This window comes from Neomonachus schauinslandi, chromosome 6, assembly GCF_002201575.2.
Source record: "Neomonachus schauinslandi chromosome 6, ASM220157v2, whole genome shotgun sequence".
NCBI classification, from domain to species: domain Eukaryota; kingdom Metazoa; phylum Chordata; class Mammalia; order Carnivora; family Phocidae; genus Neomonachus; species Neomonachus schauinslandi.
In genome coordinates, this window is record NC_058408.1 from 72,485,830 (window position 1) to 72,504,328 (window position 18,499).

The window sequence follows — 18,499 nt, forward strand, 5'->3', positions numbered from 1 at the left end:
TTTTTTTTCATTGACATTATTTTATTATTATTAACATATAATGTATTATTTGTTTTAGGGGTACAGATCTGTGATTCATCAGTCTTACACAATTCACAGCACTCACCATAGCACATACCCTCCCCAGTGTCTATCACCCAGCAACCCCATCCCTCCCACCCCACTCCATTCCAGCAAACCTCAGTTTGTTTCCTGAGATGAAGAGGCTCTTATGGTTTGTCTCCATCTCTGTTTTTTTCTTGTTTCATTTTTTCCTCTCTTCCCTTATAATCCTCTGCCTTATTTCTCAGATTTCACATATCAGCAAGATCATATGATAGTTGTCTTTCTCTGACTGACTTTATTCACTTAGCATAATACCCTCTAGTTCCATCCATGTCATCGCAAATGGCAAGATTTCATTTTTGTGATGACTACATAATATTCTGTTTATCTATCTATCTATCTATCTATCTATCTATCTATCTATCTATCTATCTATATTTACTACATCTTCTTTATCCATTCATCTGTTGATGGACATCTGGGCTCTTTCCATAGTTTGACTGTTGTGGACATTGCTGCTATAAACATTGGGGTGCACGTACCCCTTCGGATCACTACATGTGTATTTTTCTGCTGGGTCATAGGGTAGCTCAATTTTCAACTTTTTGAGGAACCTCCATACTGTTTTCCAGAGTGGCTGCACCAGCTTGCATTCCCACCAACAGTGTAGGAGGGTTCCCCTTTCTCCGCATCCTTACCAACATCTGTTGTTTCCTGACTTGTTAATTTTAGCCATTCTGACTGGTGTGAGGTGGTATCTCATTGAGGTTTTGACTTGGATTTCCCTGATGCCGAGCAATGTTGAGCACTTTTTCATGTGTCTGTTGGCCATTTGGATGTCTTCTTTGGAAAAATGTCTGCTCATGTCTTCTGCTCATTCTTGATCAGATTATTTGTTCTTTGGGTGTTGAGTTTGGTAAGTTCTTTATAGATTTTGGACACTAGCCCTTTATCTGATATGTCATTTGCAAATATCTTCTTCCCATTCTGTCTGTTGCCTTTTGGTTTTGTTGACTGTTTCTTTTGCTGTGCAAAAACTTTTTATCTTGATGAGGTCCCAATAGTTCATTTATGCCTTTGCTTCCCTTGCCTTTGGTGATGTTTCTAGGAAGAAGTTGCTGCAGCTGAGGTCGAAGAGGTTGCTGCCTGTGTTCTCCTTTAGGATTTTGATGGACTCCTGTCTCACATTGAGGTCTTTCAACCATGTGGAGTCTATTTTTGTATGTGGTGTAAGGAAATGGTCCAGTTTCATTCTTCTGCATGTGGCTGTCCCATTTTCCCAACACCATTTGTTGAAGAGACTGTCTTTTTTCCATTGGACATTCTTTCCTGCTTTGTCAAAGATTAGTTGACCATAGAGTTGAGGGTCCATTTCTGGGCTCTCTATTCTGTTCCATTGATCTGTCTGTTTTTGTGCCAGTACCATACTGTCTTGATGATGACAGCTTTGTAATAGAGCTGGAAGTCCGGAATTGTGATGCTGCCAGCTTTGCTTTTCTTTTTCAACATTCCTCTGGCTATTCAGGGTCTTTTCTGGTTCCATACACATTTTAGGATTATTAGTTCCATTTCTGTGAAAAAAGTGGATGGTATTTTGATAGGGATTGCACTGAATGTGTAGATTGCTCTAGGTAGCATAGACTTTTTCACAATATTTGTTTTTCCAATCCATGGGCATGGAACATTTTTCTGTTTGTGTCTTCCTCAATTTCTTTCATGAGTATTTTATAGTTTTCTGAGTACAGATCCTTTGCCTCTTTGGTTAGAATTATAACTAGGTATCTTACGGGTTTGGGTGCAATTGTAAATGGGATCAACTAATCCTTAATTTCTCTTTCTTCTGTCTTGTTGGTGTATAGAAATGCCACTGATTTCTGTGCATTAATTTTATATCCTGCCACTTTATGAGTTCTAACAGTTTTGGGGTGGAGTCTTTTGGGTTTTCCACATAAAGTATATCATGTGAAAAGAGTGAGAGTTTGACTTCTTCTTTGCTGATTTGGATGCCTTTTATTTCTTTTTGTTGTCTGATTGCTGAGGCTAGGATTCTATGTTGAACAGCAGTGGTGATAGTGGACATCCCTGCCGTGTTCCTGACCTTAGGGGGAAAGCTCTCAGTTTTTCCCCATTGAGAATGATGTTCGCTGTGGGTTTTTCATAGATGGCTTTTATGATATTGAGGTATGCACCCTCTATCCCTACACTCTGAAGTGTTTTAATCAAGAAAGGATGCTGTAGTTTCTGAAATGCCTTTTCTGCATCTATCGAGAGGAGCATAGGGTTCTCGTTTTTTTATTAATGTATTGTATGACATTGATTTGTGGATGTTGGACCAAACTTGCAGCCCAGGAAATAATCCCACTTGGTCGTGGTGAATAACCCTTTTAATGTACTGTTGGATCCTATTGGCTAGTATTTGGGTGAGAATTTTGGCATCCATGTCCATCAGGGAGAGATATTCGTCTGTAATTCTCCTTTTTGGTGGGGGTCTTCGTCTGGTTTGGGGATCAGAGTAATGCTGGCCTCATAAAAAGTGTGGAACTTTTCCTCCCATTTCCATTTTTTGGAACAAATTCTTCTTTAAATGTTTGGTAGAATTCCACAGGGAAGCCATCTGGCCCTGGGCTCTTGTTTGTTGGGAGATTGAGGACTGCTTCAATTTCCTTGCTGGTTATGGGTCTGTTCAGGTGTTCTGCTTCTTCCTGGTTCAGTTTTGGTAGTTGATACATCTCTAGGAATGCATCCATTTCCTCCAGGTTATCTAATTTGCTGGCATAGAGTTGCTCTATAATATGTTCTTATAATTGTATTTCTGTTGGTTGTGATCTCTCCTCTTTCATTCATGATTTTGTTGATTTGGGTCATTTTTCTTTTTGATAAGTCTGGCCAGCGGTTGATCAATCTTGTTAATTCTTTCAAAGAACTAGCTCCTAGTTTCGTTGAACTGTTCTCCTGTTCCTTTGGTTTCTATTTCATTGATTTCTGCTCTGATCTTTATTATTTCTCTTCTCCTGCTGGGTTTAGGCTTTATTTGCTGTTCTTTCTCCAGCTCCTTTAGGTGTAGGGTTAGGTTGTGTACTTGAGACCTTTCTTGTTTCTTGAGAAAGGCTTGTATTGCTATATACTTTCCTCTCAGGACTGCCTTTGCTGTATCCCAAAGATTTTGAATAGTTGTGTTTTCATTTTCATTTGTTTCCATGAAATTTTTAGTTCTTTAATTTCCTGGTTGACCCATTCATTCTTTAGTAGGATGCTCTTTAGCCTCCATGTATTTGTGTTCTTTCTGACTTTCCTGTTGTGATTGAGTCCCAGTTTCAAAGTATCTTGGCCTGAAAATATGCAGGGAATGATCCCAATCTTTTGGTACCTGTTCAGACCTGATTTGTGACCCAGGATGTGATCTAGTCTGGAGAATATTCCATTTGCACTAGAGAAGAATATGTATTCTGTTGCTTTGAGAGGGAATGTTCTGAATATATCTGTGCGGTCCATCTGGTCCAGTGTGTCATTTAAAGCCCCTTTTTCCTTGTTGATCTTTTGCTTAGATGATCTGTCCATTTCAGTGAGGGGGGGGGTGTTAAAGTCCCTCACTATTATTGTATTGTCAGTGTTTCTTTGCTTTTGTTATTAATTGGCTTATATAATTGGCTGATCCCATGTTAGGGGCATAGATATTTATAATTATTAGATCTTCTTGTTGGATAGACCCTTTAAGTAGGATAGAGTGTCCTTCCTCATCTCTTATTATAGTCTTTGGTTTAAAATCTAATTTGTCTGATATAAGGATTTTGGTGTCCATTATCTCCCCCCCCCCTTTCAATTTGGAGGTGCCTTTGGGTCTCAAATGAATGTCTTGCAGATAAATATGGATGGGTCGTGTCTTTTGATTGGGGCATTTAGTCCATTTACATTCAGAGTAACTATTGAAAGATATGAATTTAGTGACATTGTACTGCATGTAAGGTGACTGTTAACTGTTTATTGTCTGTTACTTTTAGGCTCTTTGCTTAGAGGACCCCCCCCCTTTCAATATTTTTTGTAGGGGTGGTTTGGTGATTGCCAGTCCTTTTAGTTTCTGTTTGTCCTGGAGCCAATGAGGTTTATCCAAGGTATGCTTTACCACTGACTGAAACCTGGCTTCTAAGACACACATTAATGTGTTTTCGAAGTTTATGTAAATAGGAATAGATAGAATCATATGTTCTATTTGCGCCTAACTTCTTTTGCTCATTGTTCTGTTTGGTAGAGTCTGTTATTGGGTGATGCAGTAGTGTGTATTTCATGGGCTTGTGCCTTGGTTCCAGTTTTTGGCTGTTACAAATATATTTTGGTGCACAATTGTACACATTTATGTATAGCATATAAATGGATCTATATTGAATTTTTGTGAAAGGATGTGTATATATTTGACTTTTGTATTATTGCTAAACATTTTCCACTGGATTTGGTGGATTTATAATGTCTCCAAAAGTGAGGTCCAGTTGCTCCGTGTCCCTGCTAAAACATGGTACTACTGATCCTTCTGTTTGTTTGTTGTAGCCATTCTGGTGGGTAAACTGAAGCAGTTTTAACATGAATTTGAACACCTTCGCTGAAGTATTTGTAAGCTGCAAAGTCACCAGAGAGTAGTAACATGAAGAAGCATCAAGGGAAATAGGGAAAGTGAATGGAGGTTATTAGATGCAAGAGAGGAGCACATGGGAGACCCGCCTGTGGCAATGGGCAGGGTGTGAAAGGCAGAGGACAAGCAGTAACTACTAGAACATGATCACTACCAGGAGTAGTGCCAGCAACTAAATTCATGGCATAGAAATGGAGCCCAATGTTGCCATCTTGTTATTTTTGATCTCACTTTCTGATTAGAATTTGGGCAACTAATATCCACCATGAAGGCTGTGAATTCCACTTTGTAATGACTTTTTTTCCCCCTGACTTATTACTAGATCTGGACCAACAAAATAATAGATGACCTTAGGGATAAATACCGACCAATTTTCCTGTGGGTACTGATACTTTTTCCTCCCTCCCTTTTCTTACTTCATTGCACAATTCATTTGTTTAACTTTTGCAGTTCACCCTACTTGAAATGTTAAAATATAATTAAAAATGGAAATATAGTTATTTGTGTATAGCTCAGGAAAAACAACTCTCTATATGAGCAGAATGACAAAATCAGTAGTGTTTAGAATTTAGAACTGAAAACCTTGAAGGGGCTTCTGCTCTTTTTTTAATAATTAAATTCAGAGTTAGTATGTTTTAAAATGTAAACATCCTTGAGAGGTATCACAAATTAATGTCATTTAATGTATAAATGATTATGAGGAGATTCTTTCATAAATGTAATGAGGAGAAGCGCTCAGGGTGCTATGAAGCTGTTATCAGGAAGGTAACTTTATCATTTCCTCAAGGCTAAAGTCTATTAATAATACATACTTCAACCTGAAGTGTCTACTGATAAGTTACTTTAACAGATTCAGCATTAGAAAAAAAGTACCTTTTTTACCCCCTCAGTTCTAATGACAACTATATTTCATGTCAGATAGTTAGAGCCAGAGAAAAGAAGTTTTGATTATGTTTGACTAACATATGTAATTAAAGTTTTTTGGCAGGAGTGTTCTGAGAGTCATGGGATTCTAGGTCTGGCAATAAATCTGAATTCGTTCAATCTAAAATGTGGTAAGAATCTATTTTCAAATGCAATTTCTCTTTCTGAACAACAGGAGTTATCCATGGAGTCTGGAATTGATCCTGGCCAGGAATACGGACAAGATTATTACAGTTATGAGCATGGGTACATCTTCAGATTTTTTTAATCCAGTATCAGTGTTTTTTTAATGACTAATGAGCTATTGAATATTGTTACTAGCATTTGTGTTATAAATGTCACTTCATCTTTTAAACGGGATTACATATCTACTTTTAGTTTCAATCAAGTTTTATCCATTTTTCTATATTCAGTTCTGGTTTGTTGATATTGACTACAACTCTAATGATGCAGTAAAATCATTCAAAACTATTTAAATGAGAAATAGAAGTCAAACATATTTGCTCAATTCCTGAATTCACCATTTCTGACACATGTTTAACATTTTATCTAACTAGTCAGCCTCAAGATTTGCCCAAGAGAAATTAAGAAGAAAACATAATTTAGAATGCAGTAATAAGTATATCAAAAGAGGAATGTATACACCATTCCAGACCATGTTTGAAGCAGATCTTCACTGTAAAGATAGAGATGTTATGTCCCGAATAAACTATGTGTTTTACAAAGAACCTATTTCCTGTTCTAAATTCAACTAATTAAGGAATGATATGCTCTTCTCTAAACACCAGTCTCTCCCAAAACTTAAATCTAAAAAAAACTTAAATCTAAAATAACCTCTTTTTACTATTAATTCTAGGATACCATCATGGCAAAAACCATTGGCCATCGGGTTGTACTTCTCACTCTATGGTTTTATAACTAGTTGACAAGGAGCACAATAGGTGCTGAATGATGAGGACAAAGAAGAAAATAGAGGTCAGTCATGGTTACCAGGATCCCATGGAAACATGTTGAAGGCTGTGAGTTTCTGTTTCAGGTATGAGATGCCTCAGTATGGAAGCCGTCGCCGTCTGTTACCACCGGCTGGACCAGAGGAGTATGGTGAGGTAGTTGGTGAAGCCGAGGAGGAGTATGAGGAGGAAGAGGTAATGCCATGATGTTTAACCCTATTTGAATAGCGGGCTGCCAAAAATTTCAAAAATCAGAAATCCTATTCACTTACTACTCTTTTTTCTGTAGAAATTTAATAACATGGACCATTTCATTGCCTTGTGTGTAGAAGGAAATTAATTGTGCAAATTTAATTTATTTCCTTCTATAAAATGTTAAATTCCTAGAATAAAGTTAACATTATAATCAAATATATAAAAACTATTTTGCAAAACGATGGTTACTTTGGTTCCCATGTTGTCGGGCATACCTAAAAATCATGGAAAAGTACAGTTATCAGAAGCAAAATATTACCACCAATATGTTTAATGGAATTCTGTTATGCATGTTTTAATTAACATGAGTCATTTATATACTTTGCCTATAATTATTACTTGGAACATTTATTCAAAACAAAAACAAAATAAATGTCACTGTAACTTTACCCTGCTCAAAAGTAAGAAAATATCACATGAACTATTCAGATAAAGTATCATAATCTCCTGATTATATAAAGAAAACACATGAAACTATTAAAGTGTAGGGAGGGAGAGAGGAGAGGTGATGATTACTTCTTTCTCCTTTGATCTAAGATGTAAAATAAACTCTGAATGAGAAAAAAAATTGGAAAACCTCAGCTTTTAGTATTAGAAAGTACAAGCCAAAATACTTTACTTTCCATCTGTATGTGGTGGGGATGAACCGTGGAGAACTGGGTGCTTATTCTCTGAACCTAGTTATAACCCTGCAGAGTCATCCCTCCTTGACCTGTGTGGGACAAGGTCACATCACAGCCATCCCCCCGCTGACAGTTCAATTGCATTTTCGTGATTTTCAGGAAGAGGCAAAGAAAATTAGAAAACCAAAAGTCCAAGTTAGAGAGCCTAGTGAGGAGGAAGAAGTAGTGGTCACCATTGAGAAGCCACCACCAGCCAAACCCACGTACACAACATGGAAGAGAGCCAGGATCTTCCCAATGATTTTCAAGAAAGTTAGAGGTCTCGCTGACCAAAGGGGCCTCGCTGAACTTGAGGGGGAAGAGTGGCAGAGACACCTTGAGGAGGTGGATAAAGATTATCTGAAACTCACTCTGGACCAAGATGAAGCCACGGAAAGCACAGTGGAGTCGGAGGAGTCATCGTCCAGTGACTACACTGAGTACAGTGAGGAAGAATCCGAGTTCAGTGAGTCAGAGACCACTGAAGAGTTGGAGTCAGAGACACCTTTGGAGCAGGAAGAGAGCTCGACTCCTGAGTCTTCAGAAGAGTCAGAGTCCACAGAGTCAGAAGGGGAGAAGGCCCGGAAAAACATCTTTCTGGCCAGAAGGCGGCCCGTCGTTCAAGAGGTCAAGGAGGTTAAAGGGAGAAAAGAGGAGCCCCCTGAGGAGCTGGAGGAAGAGCCCAGGGTGGAGGAAGCAGGAGAGGAGAGTGAGCAGGTCCTTGAGGAGGAGCCAGCAGGCCTTGAGGTCCCTGAGGAGGAGGAGGAGGGCAGTGTGGAGTCGGCGTCGGTGGGGGCAGGTGGGGACAGCGAGGAGGACTCTGAGCCGGGCCGCAGTGTCAGCAGCAGTGAGAGTCAGTCTGGAGGGCCATGGGGCTTCCAGGTGCCCGAGCAGGCCACCAGCAAGAAAGCACCCCGGGAGCAGCCCCCAGGAGCCGACTCTGAGGGTGACAACACAGCACTCTGAGCCAGGGCCCAGGAGGTGGGAGTTTGCTGTGGCGAGTGCTCTTGTGTGCTGTGCTTTCTGTGTGCTCTCTGCAGTGACAAGCCAAGGGAGGAACATGATCGTGACCTCTAGCTGACCTAGGATTAGAGGCATGCCCGGAAAGGGAACATACAAGTGCTACAAGTAGACTTGTACATCAGAGTGCATTAGGGTCAGACTGACTCATCTTCCTCTATTAGCCATTTCCAAGACAAACCATGAGTCGATAGTATCTCCTAGTGGAATTTCTGTGAATCCACTATGGCATTATGCATTACCAGTGATGCCCTGCCCGGTCAATGGATTTTAGGACTACCTGGGGCTGTTTTTATTTCATCTGTAGACAATAAATCCTTAGGATAAAACCGGCAACAAGACCTCTTAAAAGTCTGCTTTTGCATATATGTACATTTCAACTGGCAAAAGTATTATAAAAAATATCACGAACATGTTCAAATGGGTTTGTATTAGGAGATAGATAAATGAACTTAAAAGTTTTTACCATTTCTTTTCTTTTCCATTGTGGATATGAGTTAAAGTGGATGTAGAAAAAAAACTGAATTTTTACAAAACTTTTTTCTGGGTAAGTAAACATAGTAAATTTGAAATATATATCTGGAAATCAAAAAGCATGGCTTACTTAGTCCAACCCATTGGTAGTTCACATATTCTAAAAATGTGATACTATTTTGAGAGTAACCTAGTATTGGTTAACCTTTGCTCTTTGCCATATCTCATGTGGGTTGGTAAAAGAAAAATAAATTTGTAGACATGTCCATTGTGTTCCAGTTGCCTACTAGAGGAAAGTTTACAATCATTCGTTTTCATTTTTGTGTATTACTGAATCAATGATTCAGGATGGGAAAATACTTTCTTTCAAGTTCACATATATTTAAATAAAATGATCCAGAAAACCAGGATATGTCACATGAATACAAAAAGGATACAAAAATTGTGGCTATTATATTAGCAATTAGAATGATGTGGGTTAAAAACATCTTTAAAATTTGGGAAAAGGAAGTATTAGTATGAACAGAATATACTAATACTGTGTGTTCCCTTCTATTGAACTTCTCGGAAGAGTAGAGCAACTGTCAAACAATGGATCAGATCCTTACCTAAATATAAATAATACACCTTTTTTTTTTTCCATATAGAGCAGTACTTTGATCTAAAAAAATACAAGTGCTTCCTGAAATGTCTGCTTCTTAACTGAGCAACACTGTCTTCAGAAGTGAAGCTCTAAATCCAGTGGACAGTTGGCGGGAAGGAATGTGTTGTTAATAATATTGAGTTTCTTCTCTCCCTTTTGAGTTCTTTAACCTTCTATGGCTTTCTATCAGCGTTTCTGAATTTCACAGACCTTGTCATTGTTGCCCCTTTCATTCCTTTGACAGTGACTCCTTGTTTTTGATTTTGGCAGTGGGCGAGAAAAAGAATGATCAGGTTAGTTGTGGATCGCGAGTATGAAACGAGCTCCGCCGGAGAAGACAGTGCTCCGGAGTGTCAGAGAATCCGCCCTCACCGTCCCACCACACACAGTAACATCAACGGCGACATCTACATTGCCCAGAACGGGTCCGTGGTGAGAACCCGCCGTGCCTGCCTCACTGACACCTTAAAAGCAACTTCCCCTGTCCGACTGGGGAGGCATTTTAAGAAACTTGACAAGTTGGCAGTGACACACGAGGAGAATGTCCCCCTGAACACGTTATCGAAGGGGCCGTTCTCTACCGAGAAGATGAACACGAGACCCACTCTGGTTACGTTTGCCCCTTGCCCTGTGGGGACCGACGGTACCGCAGGGAAGCCACTGGGGCCCAGGCTGAAAAGCACAGTTGAACAGGAGTCCATGGTTGACAGTAAGAACATCAAGGAGACTTTGGAATTCCCTAGTGACCACACGCGCTCAGACGACGAGGAGCTTTGGATGGGCCCCTGGAACAACCTCCATATACCAATGACAAAACTGTGACTGATTTTTTTAAAAAGTTATTTTGATTTTTACTTCAGTTTTTAATAAACTGTGCTTTTTATTGTCACTGAGAAAACGATGTATGGGATTTATATCATGCACACAAGCTAAAACTTTGAACAATATGCTTTAAAGTTTAAAGAGAGACAAACTTGCACTCGCCTTTGTATCAATTAATTGTTCTTCCCAGAAAATCTTTCTGGACAGACTCTCAATTCTCTGAATAACATATCATTTAAACTTACCATTTAGCTGTTTTGTTGGATCTTTAATTTTTTTTTCATTTTAATAAATGAGAAATAGTAAGTTATCATTTCTATTTTGTCAGTTAACCTAGATTAGTCTTCAGCTCTATCTTCACAGAACACTTTTTGGCACATGTTGTGAATTTAGTTTTCATAAAAATGGGAAAAATTATATTAGAGCATTTTACAGGTAATGGGTTTATACAGTTGCCGTCTATACCATCCTGATTTTTTTAAAGGAAAGAATTACAGAGTGATAGCAAACGTGAGAATCTTCTGTAAATTACTGAGAATCATGAGCCTATTTTCCTTATTGTCCAACATACAGTTTTTCAGATTTTTACATATGCATTTGTTGACCTTTTAAATAACACTTGAAATTGTATCTCTTTTATAAATACCATTCACAACTTTCCCTGGCATCTCCCCCACTCTGACCCCTTCGCACACATACTTCACGAACACTCTATCCACACCAAACATAGTAGGTGATTTAGTTTCTCCATCTGAAGTTAAATAATTTCTGGAGCATCACAGAAATCTCACCCTCAGCAAAAGCTTACTGAGGGAGGAAAGGATCAAATAGGCAATAATGCATCTAGAACCACAACTTCAGTATGGAAGATGCAGTAAGATCAGAGAAGTCTCACATTAATGTCATTGGTCATGAATATTTTATAAACTCAGTATAAAGGCATTTGGCAGGGTCAAGAATTTATATAATAGGTGAAATGCCTATGAAGGGTATAAATCCATAGCTTCAATCACTTCTCCCAGGTACAGCTTATTTATAGAATATTTTAATACCCATAATATTTATGTGCATATAGTGCAGAACCACAATATGATTGCCTGGGCATTTTTTTTTTAATCAAAAAACACAGTTTTGATTTTTCACCACTGAACAAAGCACAGTGTTTCATCATTAACAAAAATGAAAACCAAGTATTCTTTCCAAAAAAACAAAAAACAAATCCAAGAAACTTGCCTTGTGTGTTGCATACTCTCCAGATGTTAAAAGGATGACACGATATAAGAGAAAATTCAGAACTGTATTGTATATGACTTCGTATGATACTGAGTTCAGCTCAAATTTTGCACAGTATTGACCAAGTTCAGATTTCAATAAAATTCTCATGCATGCTTATTATATGGTTGAAAGAGACTGAATAATGCACTATTAATTTCTCTCTCACCTGTTTCATAGTTTAAAAATAGTTGATTATAATGCTGTTTCCTTATTTCCAAAGTGAATGAATTGTATGTAACATGAACTTGCTAACTTATGTAACTAGTATGGTTTAATTTCAGGTTTCAAAAAGTACTTGAGATCAAATGCAGGAACATCTCATTTATCTGACATTATTGGAAATCAGTGCCTTCTATACCCTTACTGGAAAAACTGTCAGCATTAACTGGAAAGAAATATGGCATTCTAACATTAGGTTGTTAGAAATATAGTCTTGCTCACACCCCCAGGTTGTACTAAACAAAAATCCACGTTCTCACAAGATCCCAAGGTGGTTGGTACACGTATTAAATTTTGACAAAGAATGACCCATACCACTGAACTCCAGAGCTTACTCCTTAAAGCACCAAAGCAATTGTTTTTAGTATAACATACATCGGATAGAAGTTAGATTGTGCATATTATATTTTCCTACCTGTTCAGTCAGAGATCACTAACTATACTATTTCCCTAATGTTTGAGGGTCATCTCACCTAGCATCCCATGATGGTCTCTGTGATAAACAGAGAGCTTTATCTGTTTTTCTCCCTCCCTTTTCAGGCTGTGGTATTTAACTAATTTTGTCACTTTGCCTCTCTCTAAAATATATCTTCCAGTTTATTTCTAATTTCCTGGTGAGAAAGTCTGTGTCTTTGTTTTGCATATTATTGAAAAATTATTAAACCCTAGATAGGGATCAGGCATGTGGATTCAAACAAAAGTCTGGCAATTCGCAGAAGCTTTTTGGGATCACTATTGGGATCTGAGTGCTGTCTGAGAGATCTGAAGTTGGCCGAAAACTAAAGTCTAGATAATATGAGATGTCACTGTATTTTAAGGTTCACTTTTTACAAGGAAACATCAAAATATCACAAGCTACTTAGCAGACACATTTGAGCAATTTCCAGTTGACCGCTTCAGTAAAAACAATAAAGCTAAGCAGTATTCACACAGAGCAACCAAACCAAACATTTGGTCAGTATATTTTGAGGTAAAGTATACACAGCAGCAAGAACAGTACCAACTAAATAAGTCTGGACTGAATCAGTTACTCTGATAGGACTTTCACTGTTCTAGAACACTCTGACTCAGGATTAAAATTGTGGAACCCAGGGGAGATGCCCACATAGTTTAAATTTAATACTTGATATAAATGATGTTTCTATGAACTTAAAAAGAAATTGGTGGTTGTTTTTCCTAGATAGGCATAGTGATCGTTCTTAGTCAGTACTGGCTTTTGATCAGGAAGAAGGAACAGGAGATCCCAGCTGGTTAAGATGAGAACCAACTGATAGGACTCTCTTATTGCTAAACCTGCAGACTTCAGAAGGTCTCGAGGGCAGGAAGGGCGGGGGGAGGAAGAAGGAAAACTAAGTTGACAGAACATTTGTGACTCTATGGCCATCAGCTCACAGATGCCAACCTCTGAGCCCAGCCTTCTCGTTTTCATTAATTATAGACGCTGAGTTGTTATAGAATCATAACTGTAGGTTAGCCAAAAGCATCTTTTTAAATCCAGAAAAAAAGAAGTTTGCCTTGAATTTTACATGTGATACATCATTTGTGTTATTAGGCCACTTTGTAGCTTTTTGGTTTTTTTTTTATTTTTGTTTTTGTTTTTGTTTTGTTTTTGTTTTTTTGTTGTTTTTTTAGACATTGTTAACAGGGAGGTTATCCTATGTAGTTCTTCCAAAGGGGATATGGTGGACACTATTAAAATATCATTAATTGCATTTATGGATCATAGAGCCTGAAAAAAAAAAAAACCTGAATTTTGATGCTTGAGGGAAGACATGTTCTTTCTTTTATTTCATGAGTTTTTCTTTTTCTCTTGTTCTGCTCCACTGTCTGCACTCTGCCCCAGAAGTACACCACGTCAATTAATTCGTAAAATAGGCAGAAAGTGCTAATAATCTATTCTCAGGGCAGATGCATGCTGGTGCCTGCAAATAACACAGCGATAGGCTGAGGGATAGGTTCAAAATAATATTGAGGACCTCTATTTTTATTGATCGTTTCTTTCTCTTTTCAAATGATACCATGAATTCCTTTGGTTTACTTTTCTCTCTTTTGTTTTTGCATTTGTGGACCTCGATCTTTATAATGATCTTTACTCTTTAGATTCGTTTTTCACTGCAATCTACTTTAAATTTATGGTAAGTTAAGCACATGTATGGAAGATGTGAACTTTGTCTATGGTTTGGGAAATTATCAACACATTCACTGCTTTCCCAATTTCTTTATTCAAACACCTGTTTTTCCTTAACAAATATGTTACTGTATGAGGAATATGAATTAGAAACTTTCAGTTAAAATGCATTGTTACTCACCACACAATGTTTCAAAAATAAATCTCCATTTGAAAAAAAATACTGTTTCTCATTATTCTGTCAGGTGAGGATAAAAATCAGTAACTATTTTCCCATTTACGTGTTTAATATTTCAGTTTGATAGTACAAAGGAAAACCTGCTCTGCAGACTCTTATCTTTGAATGATGCAGAGAAGGGAAGTGTCCTTAAAACCCTCATCCTTTTATAGACATTTCAGTCATGTACACAAGTCACCAAATTCTAAGAAGGATGGACACGGTATTTCCTAAAATACTGGCTGTTTAAAAAACTATATAATCACTTAAACACGAAAGTGTTCATATACAATCAGTTACATTCATAGAAATGCTAAATAGGGAGCAACTGGGTGGCTCAGTCGGTTAAGCGTCTGCCCTCGGCTCAGGTCATGATCCTGGGGTCCTGGGATCAAATCCTGCATCAGGCTCCTTGCTCAGCGGGGAGTCTGCTTTTCCCTCTCTCTGTCCTTCCCCCCCACTGGGGCTCTCTCTCTTTCTTTTTCAAATAAATAAATGAAATCTTAAAAAAAAGAAATGCTAAATAGAATAACTATATCAAAAAGCATGGTTGACATGAAGTTACATTATATCTTTAACATGATAGAAGGCTGATGTTTCAGAGATTTACAATTTGTACACCTCTATCTATATCTAATTTTCCATCTATCCACCTGACTCATATTTCCCTATTATAACTTTGTAATGCAGCTGATGATATAATAATGTCAATCGCCTTTTCTCTCAAACAATCAGGATCGGGAAGGATACATTTTCTAAGCCATCGTGAATAGAGAGAGAATTCCTGGTCCTTTGCCATTCTGGTGTTCATCACAGACAGATATCTCTGTATCCCTGTATTTCTAGAGCCTACATGCCCTACATGAACAACAGCTGTTAAGGAAAATATTGAGTGAGTTCATTCTTGGCCCAATATTGTGTAACTTTGGGCATGTCATTTTACAATTTGCCCCCTTCATTGGAATATGGCAATAATAACATTCACTAAGAGGTAAAATTGGATATTTAATCTGAACCTATTTTGACATCTCTATAATGCTACCTGTACAGAACAAAAGATTAGAAAACTTTCTTTGCATTCTTCTTCATAAATAGGCCTTCTAATATTTTACTGGCTAAATGTCAGTATACGTTATGTTTTTTTTTTTTTTTTAAGATTTTTTTTATTTATTGGACAGAGACAGGGAGAGAGGGAATACAAGCAGGGGGGGTGGGAGAGAGAGAAGCAGGCTTCCCACTGAGCAGGGAGCCCAAGGCGGGGCTCAATCCCACGACCCTGGGATCATGACCTGAGCTGACGGCAGACGCTTAACGACTGAGCCACCCAGGCGCCCCAATGCCGGAATACATTTTATCAATCTATTCCATATAGTAGGTATTCTAAGTTACAGGTATAGGTCTTCAAAGAGAAAGATAAATTTATAGAATTTCTCCCTAGGACTTGAGCTTCTGTATATAAAAAAAAAAAAAGCACCAGTGAATGTGTACAAGGGACCACTGTGAGGTCTCGTCCAAAACCTGCTTCATTTTCATCTAAACACGTACCTTAAATGCATCTTTCATGTAATCACTGAATTACAATGGTTCTTTTGAATTTGTTGTGAAAGAGAAGGTTTTTATCAAAATCTGTCCCTGTCACCTTAATCTCAACATCATGATTTACATAAAGGAGTGTACTGATGAAAGATGGTATGGAAATATCAATATCTGTGATTCTGGGTCCCTTTGCCACCTACTTCCCAGGAGCTTTTTTTTACCTCTGCCATCTCCTATAAAGAATTCTGATCTCTCGGGCGCCTGGGTGGCTCAGTCGGTTAAGCGACTGCCTTCGGCTCAGGTCATGATCCCAGGGTCCTGGGATCGAGTCCCGCATCGGGCTCCCTGCTCTGTGGGGAGCCTGCTTCTCCCTCTCCCACTCCCCCTGCTTGTGTTCCCTCTCTTGCTGTGTCTCTCTCTGTCAAATAAATAAATAAAATCTTAAAAAAAAAAAAAAGAATTCTGATCTCTCAAACCCTTTAAAAATATCATTCATAGGACAACGAGGAGAGAGAATGAAATTTTAACTAGCTTTTAGATAGGTAGATAGGTAGATGATAGGTATTTGTAGATATAGATATGTAAATGGTACCTATATAAATGGTGTATACACATAAAAATGGTATGAGCCCATATCCACATATTTAAATTTTTTTACTTTAGTTAGATATTTAAATTCATAGAAATAAAACAATACCTTTATCCAAATGCTACTTTTACTGAATCTCACATGTCACGTAATTTTATTTATACTATTAAACTCACCATCGATATCAGTGTGTGTTTTCTCCAGAGGGACAGGTACTTGTGCATATAATAAGACAGTTAATTTTGGGGGTGGTGTGGGGAAGGGGAGGTTAGAAATATATACTCCTGATACAACAAATATTTGTCTTTTAAAAGTAAGGCATAGATACTGTCTGCCTTTTCAAACTAATCCTTAAAGGCTTATTTATGCCAACATGTATAATTGAGACATTACAGTGGAAACAGTACCTAAACAGCATTATTAGGTTTATATCAGGTCTTTGCTACCCCTGAGAGACAAAGTTATCCAAAGAACTGTAAGTCTTGATTTTACTGCTAAAATAATTTGGGTCCTAAGCTAACCAACACATCATTATCTAGCCAATTTTTCAATGTACATATCAGTCAGTTTCCCAATGTTGCTTAAGGAATACATTTTGGTTCTAGTCATTCCCTGGTTACTATTTTCCATTGGTCACATCACAGAATCTCTGGTTCGGTTTCCATAACCATGAAATGAGTTTGGACAGAAGAGTCTTGGGGCCATTCTGAGTTGAGGCTGAACTCATGGGAACGGCATTACCTGGGACTGAAGAAGCCTGACTGTGCCCATCCCCCCCACATCATGTCTTTACAGCCCATTTCAGAACAGAAAGGTGTTGTGGTGATTTACAAAAATGCAGAGACTACAAGAGGTGGAATAAGGTTGAAAGAATGAGACAAAGGGAAATAAAGATGAGACAAGAGTAAATACAGTGGTTACATTAGCACTTATGTGCCCCATGGTCCTAGACATTAGTTATTAATTTAGCCCTAATCTCCCCCAGCTGTCAGACCAAAAAGGGAAGTATAATTAGTCACAAGATTCATAGTGTGCATAAAGTTAAGAAACAGTCATTGGAGAGAAGTCAACTTTGCTTGTTGCCAAGACTCGAGAGAAATTCGTCCTAAGGGTCTTTAGAAAAACTCTGCTATATGATATATTGGCTTAGTTGCCGCCATTCAAATCTCATTTCTGTGGGTCTTGGCTTTCTCTTGGCCAGCTCACAAACGTCAGCCTTCCTTCCAGGAGCTCTTCCAGTGTTTAAGTCCCTGACTATTCCCCTGTTATCAGCGTTTCCCACAGTGATTACTCCAAGAGTAGATTGCCAGAATATTTCCTCCTTCCTTCCACTAGCATTCTGTCTTGCCCACAGATTTATATTAATCCCACTTTAATTAAGTCATTAATCAAAGGCTGGGTTGTAAAGGTCTGCAATTTTCACAGCTCTGAGGCTGTGCTATTCGTTGATGACGGCATATGCAAATGCAGACCGATTTCTTTATTCTGAACATAGACTTGTTCTCCCCTTGAAGTTTGAGCCTGAATTTAGAGAACATTTTTTTTTTTAGACAAATGAAACTAGCTCTTATAGATAAAAATTTGAGGAATATGTCATCCCCTTAATTGCTGGACTAATTTAGCCTAATTATGTCCAGTATATTAATTAGTATTTCATATTCATATATTTGGAAAATAATGGGTGCGGGTAGTGTTATTTTTGGCGATCTCTTATAAACCAGTTCTCCAGAAAACAAACAAATAAAAACAAATCAAAATGGTTCGTTGTGTTTTCAGATTCCCACCATAATCACGGACTGATGGCTTCATAACCAGCTTGCCAAATCCTTGCACTCAACCTCGGCCTTACCGGCCTGTATGGACTGCTTTGCATGGTTTGTACTAAGCACCAACTTTCACCCTCCAAAACGGCAGCAGAAACTGTTTCTGGAAGCCAAGAAAGGCTTTACAGAAGGATATGCCTGAAAGACAACAGCAAAGGATCAATTAGACAAGTCTCCTCCAGCCGTGGGAGAGGAGAGACCACGAGAGGACGGGAGGATGCCAGCCGAGCAGAAAGGCCATTTTGTGCCAAGACCAGAAATGTAACAAAATTATATATTCACGAAACGACCAATAA

The 18,499-nt window shown here is 38.3% G+C and overlaps 1 protein-coding gene across 8 annotated transcripts in view; it reads left to right on the plus strand.

Moving 5' to 3' along the window:
* The window catches only part of PCDH15 (protocadherin related 15), an 813,949-nt gene extending 803,533 nt beyond the window's left edge, over positions 1 to 10,416 (plus strand). For 3 of the 8 annotated variants that reach the window (XM_021696071.1, XM_021696072.1, XM_044916452.1), the window contains 2 exons: positions 6,627 to 6,735; positions 9,865 to 10,416. In XM_021696071.1, coding sequence (XP_021551746.1) covers positions 6,627 to 6,735; positions 9,865 to 10,416 — 661 coding nt within the window. Of the gene's footprint in view, positions 1 to 5,765; positions 5,837 to 6,626; positions 6,736 to 7,577; positions 8,424 to 9,864 lie in introns of those variants that run through there. The other 5 variants (XM_044916450.1, XM_044916451.1, XM_021696069.1 and 2 more) reach the window with 3 other exon arrangements.
* Positions 10,417 to 18,499: the final 8,083 nt, after the last annotated feature.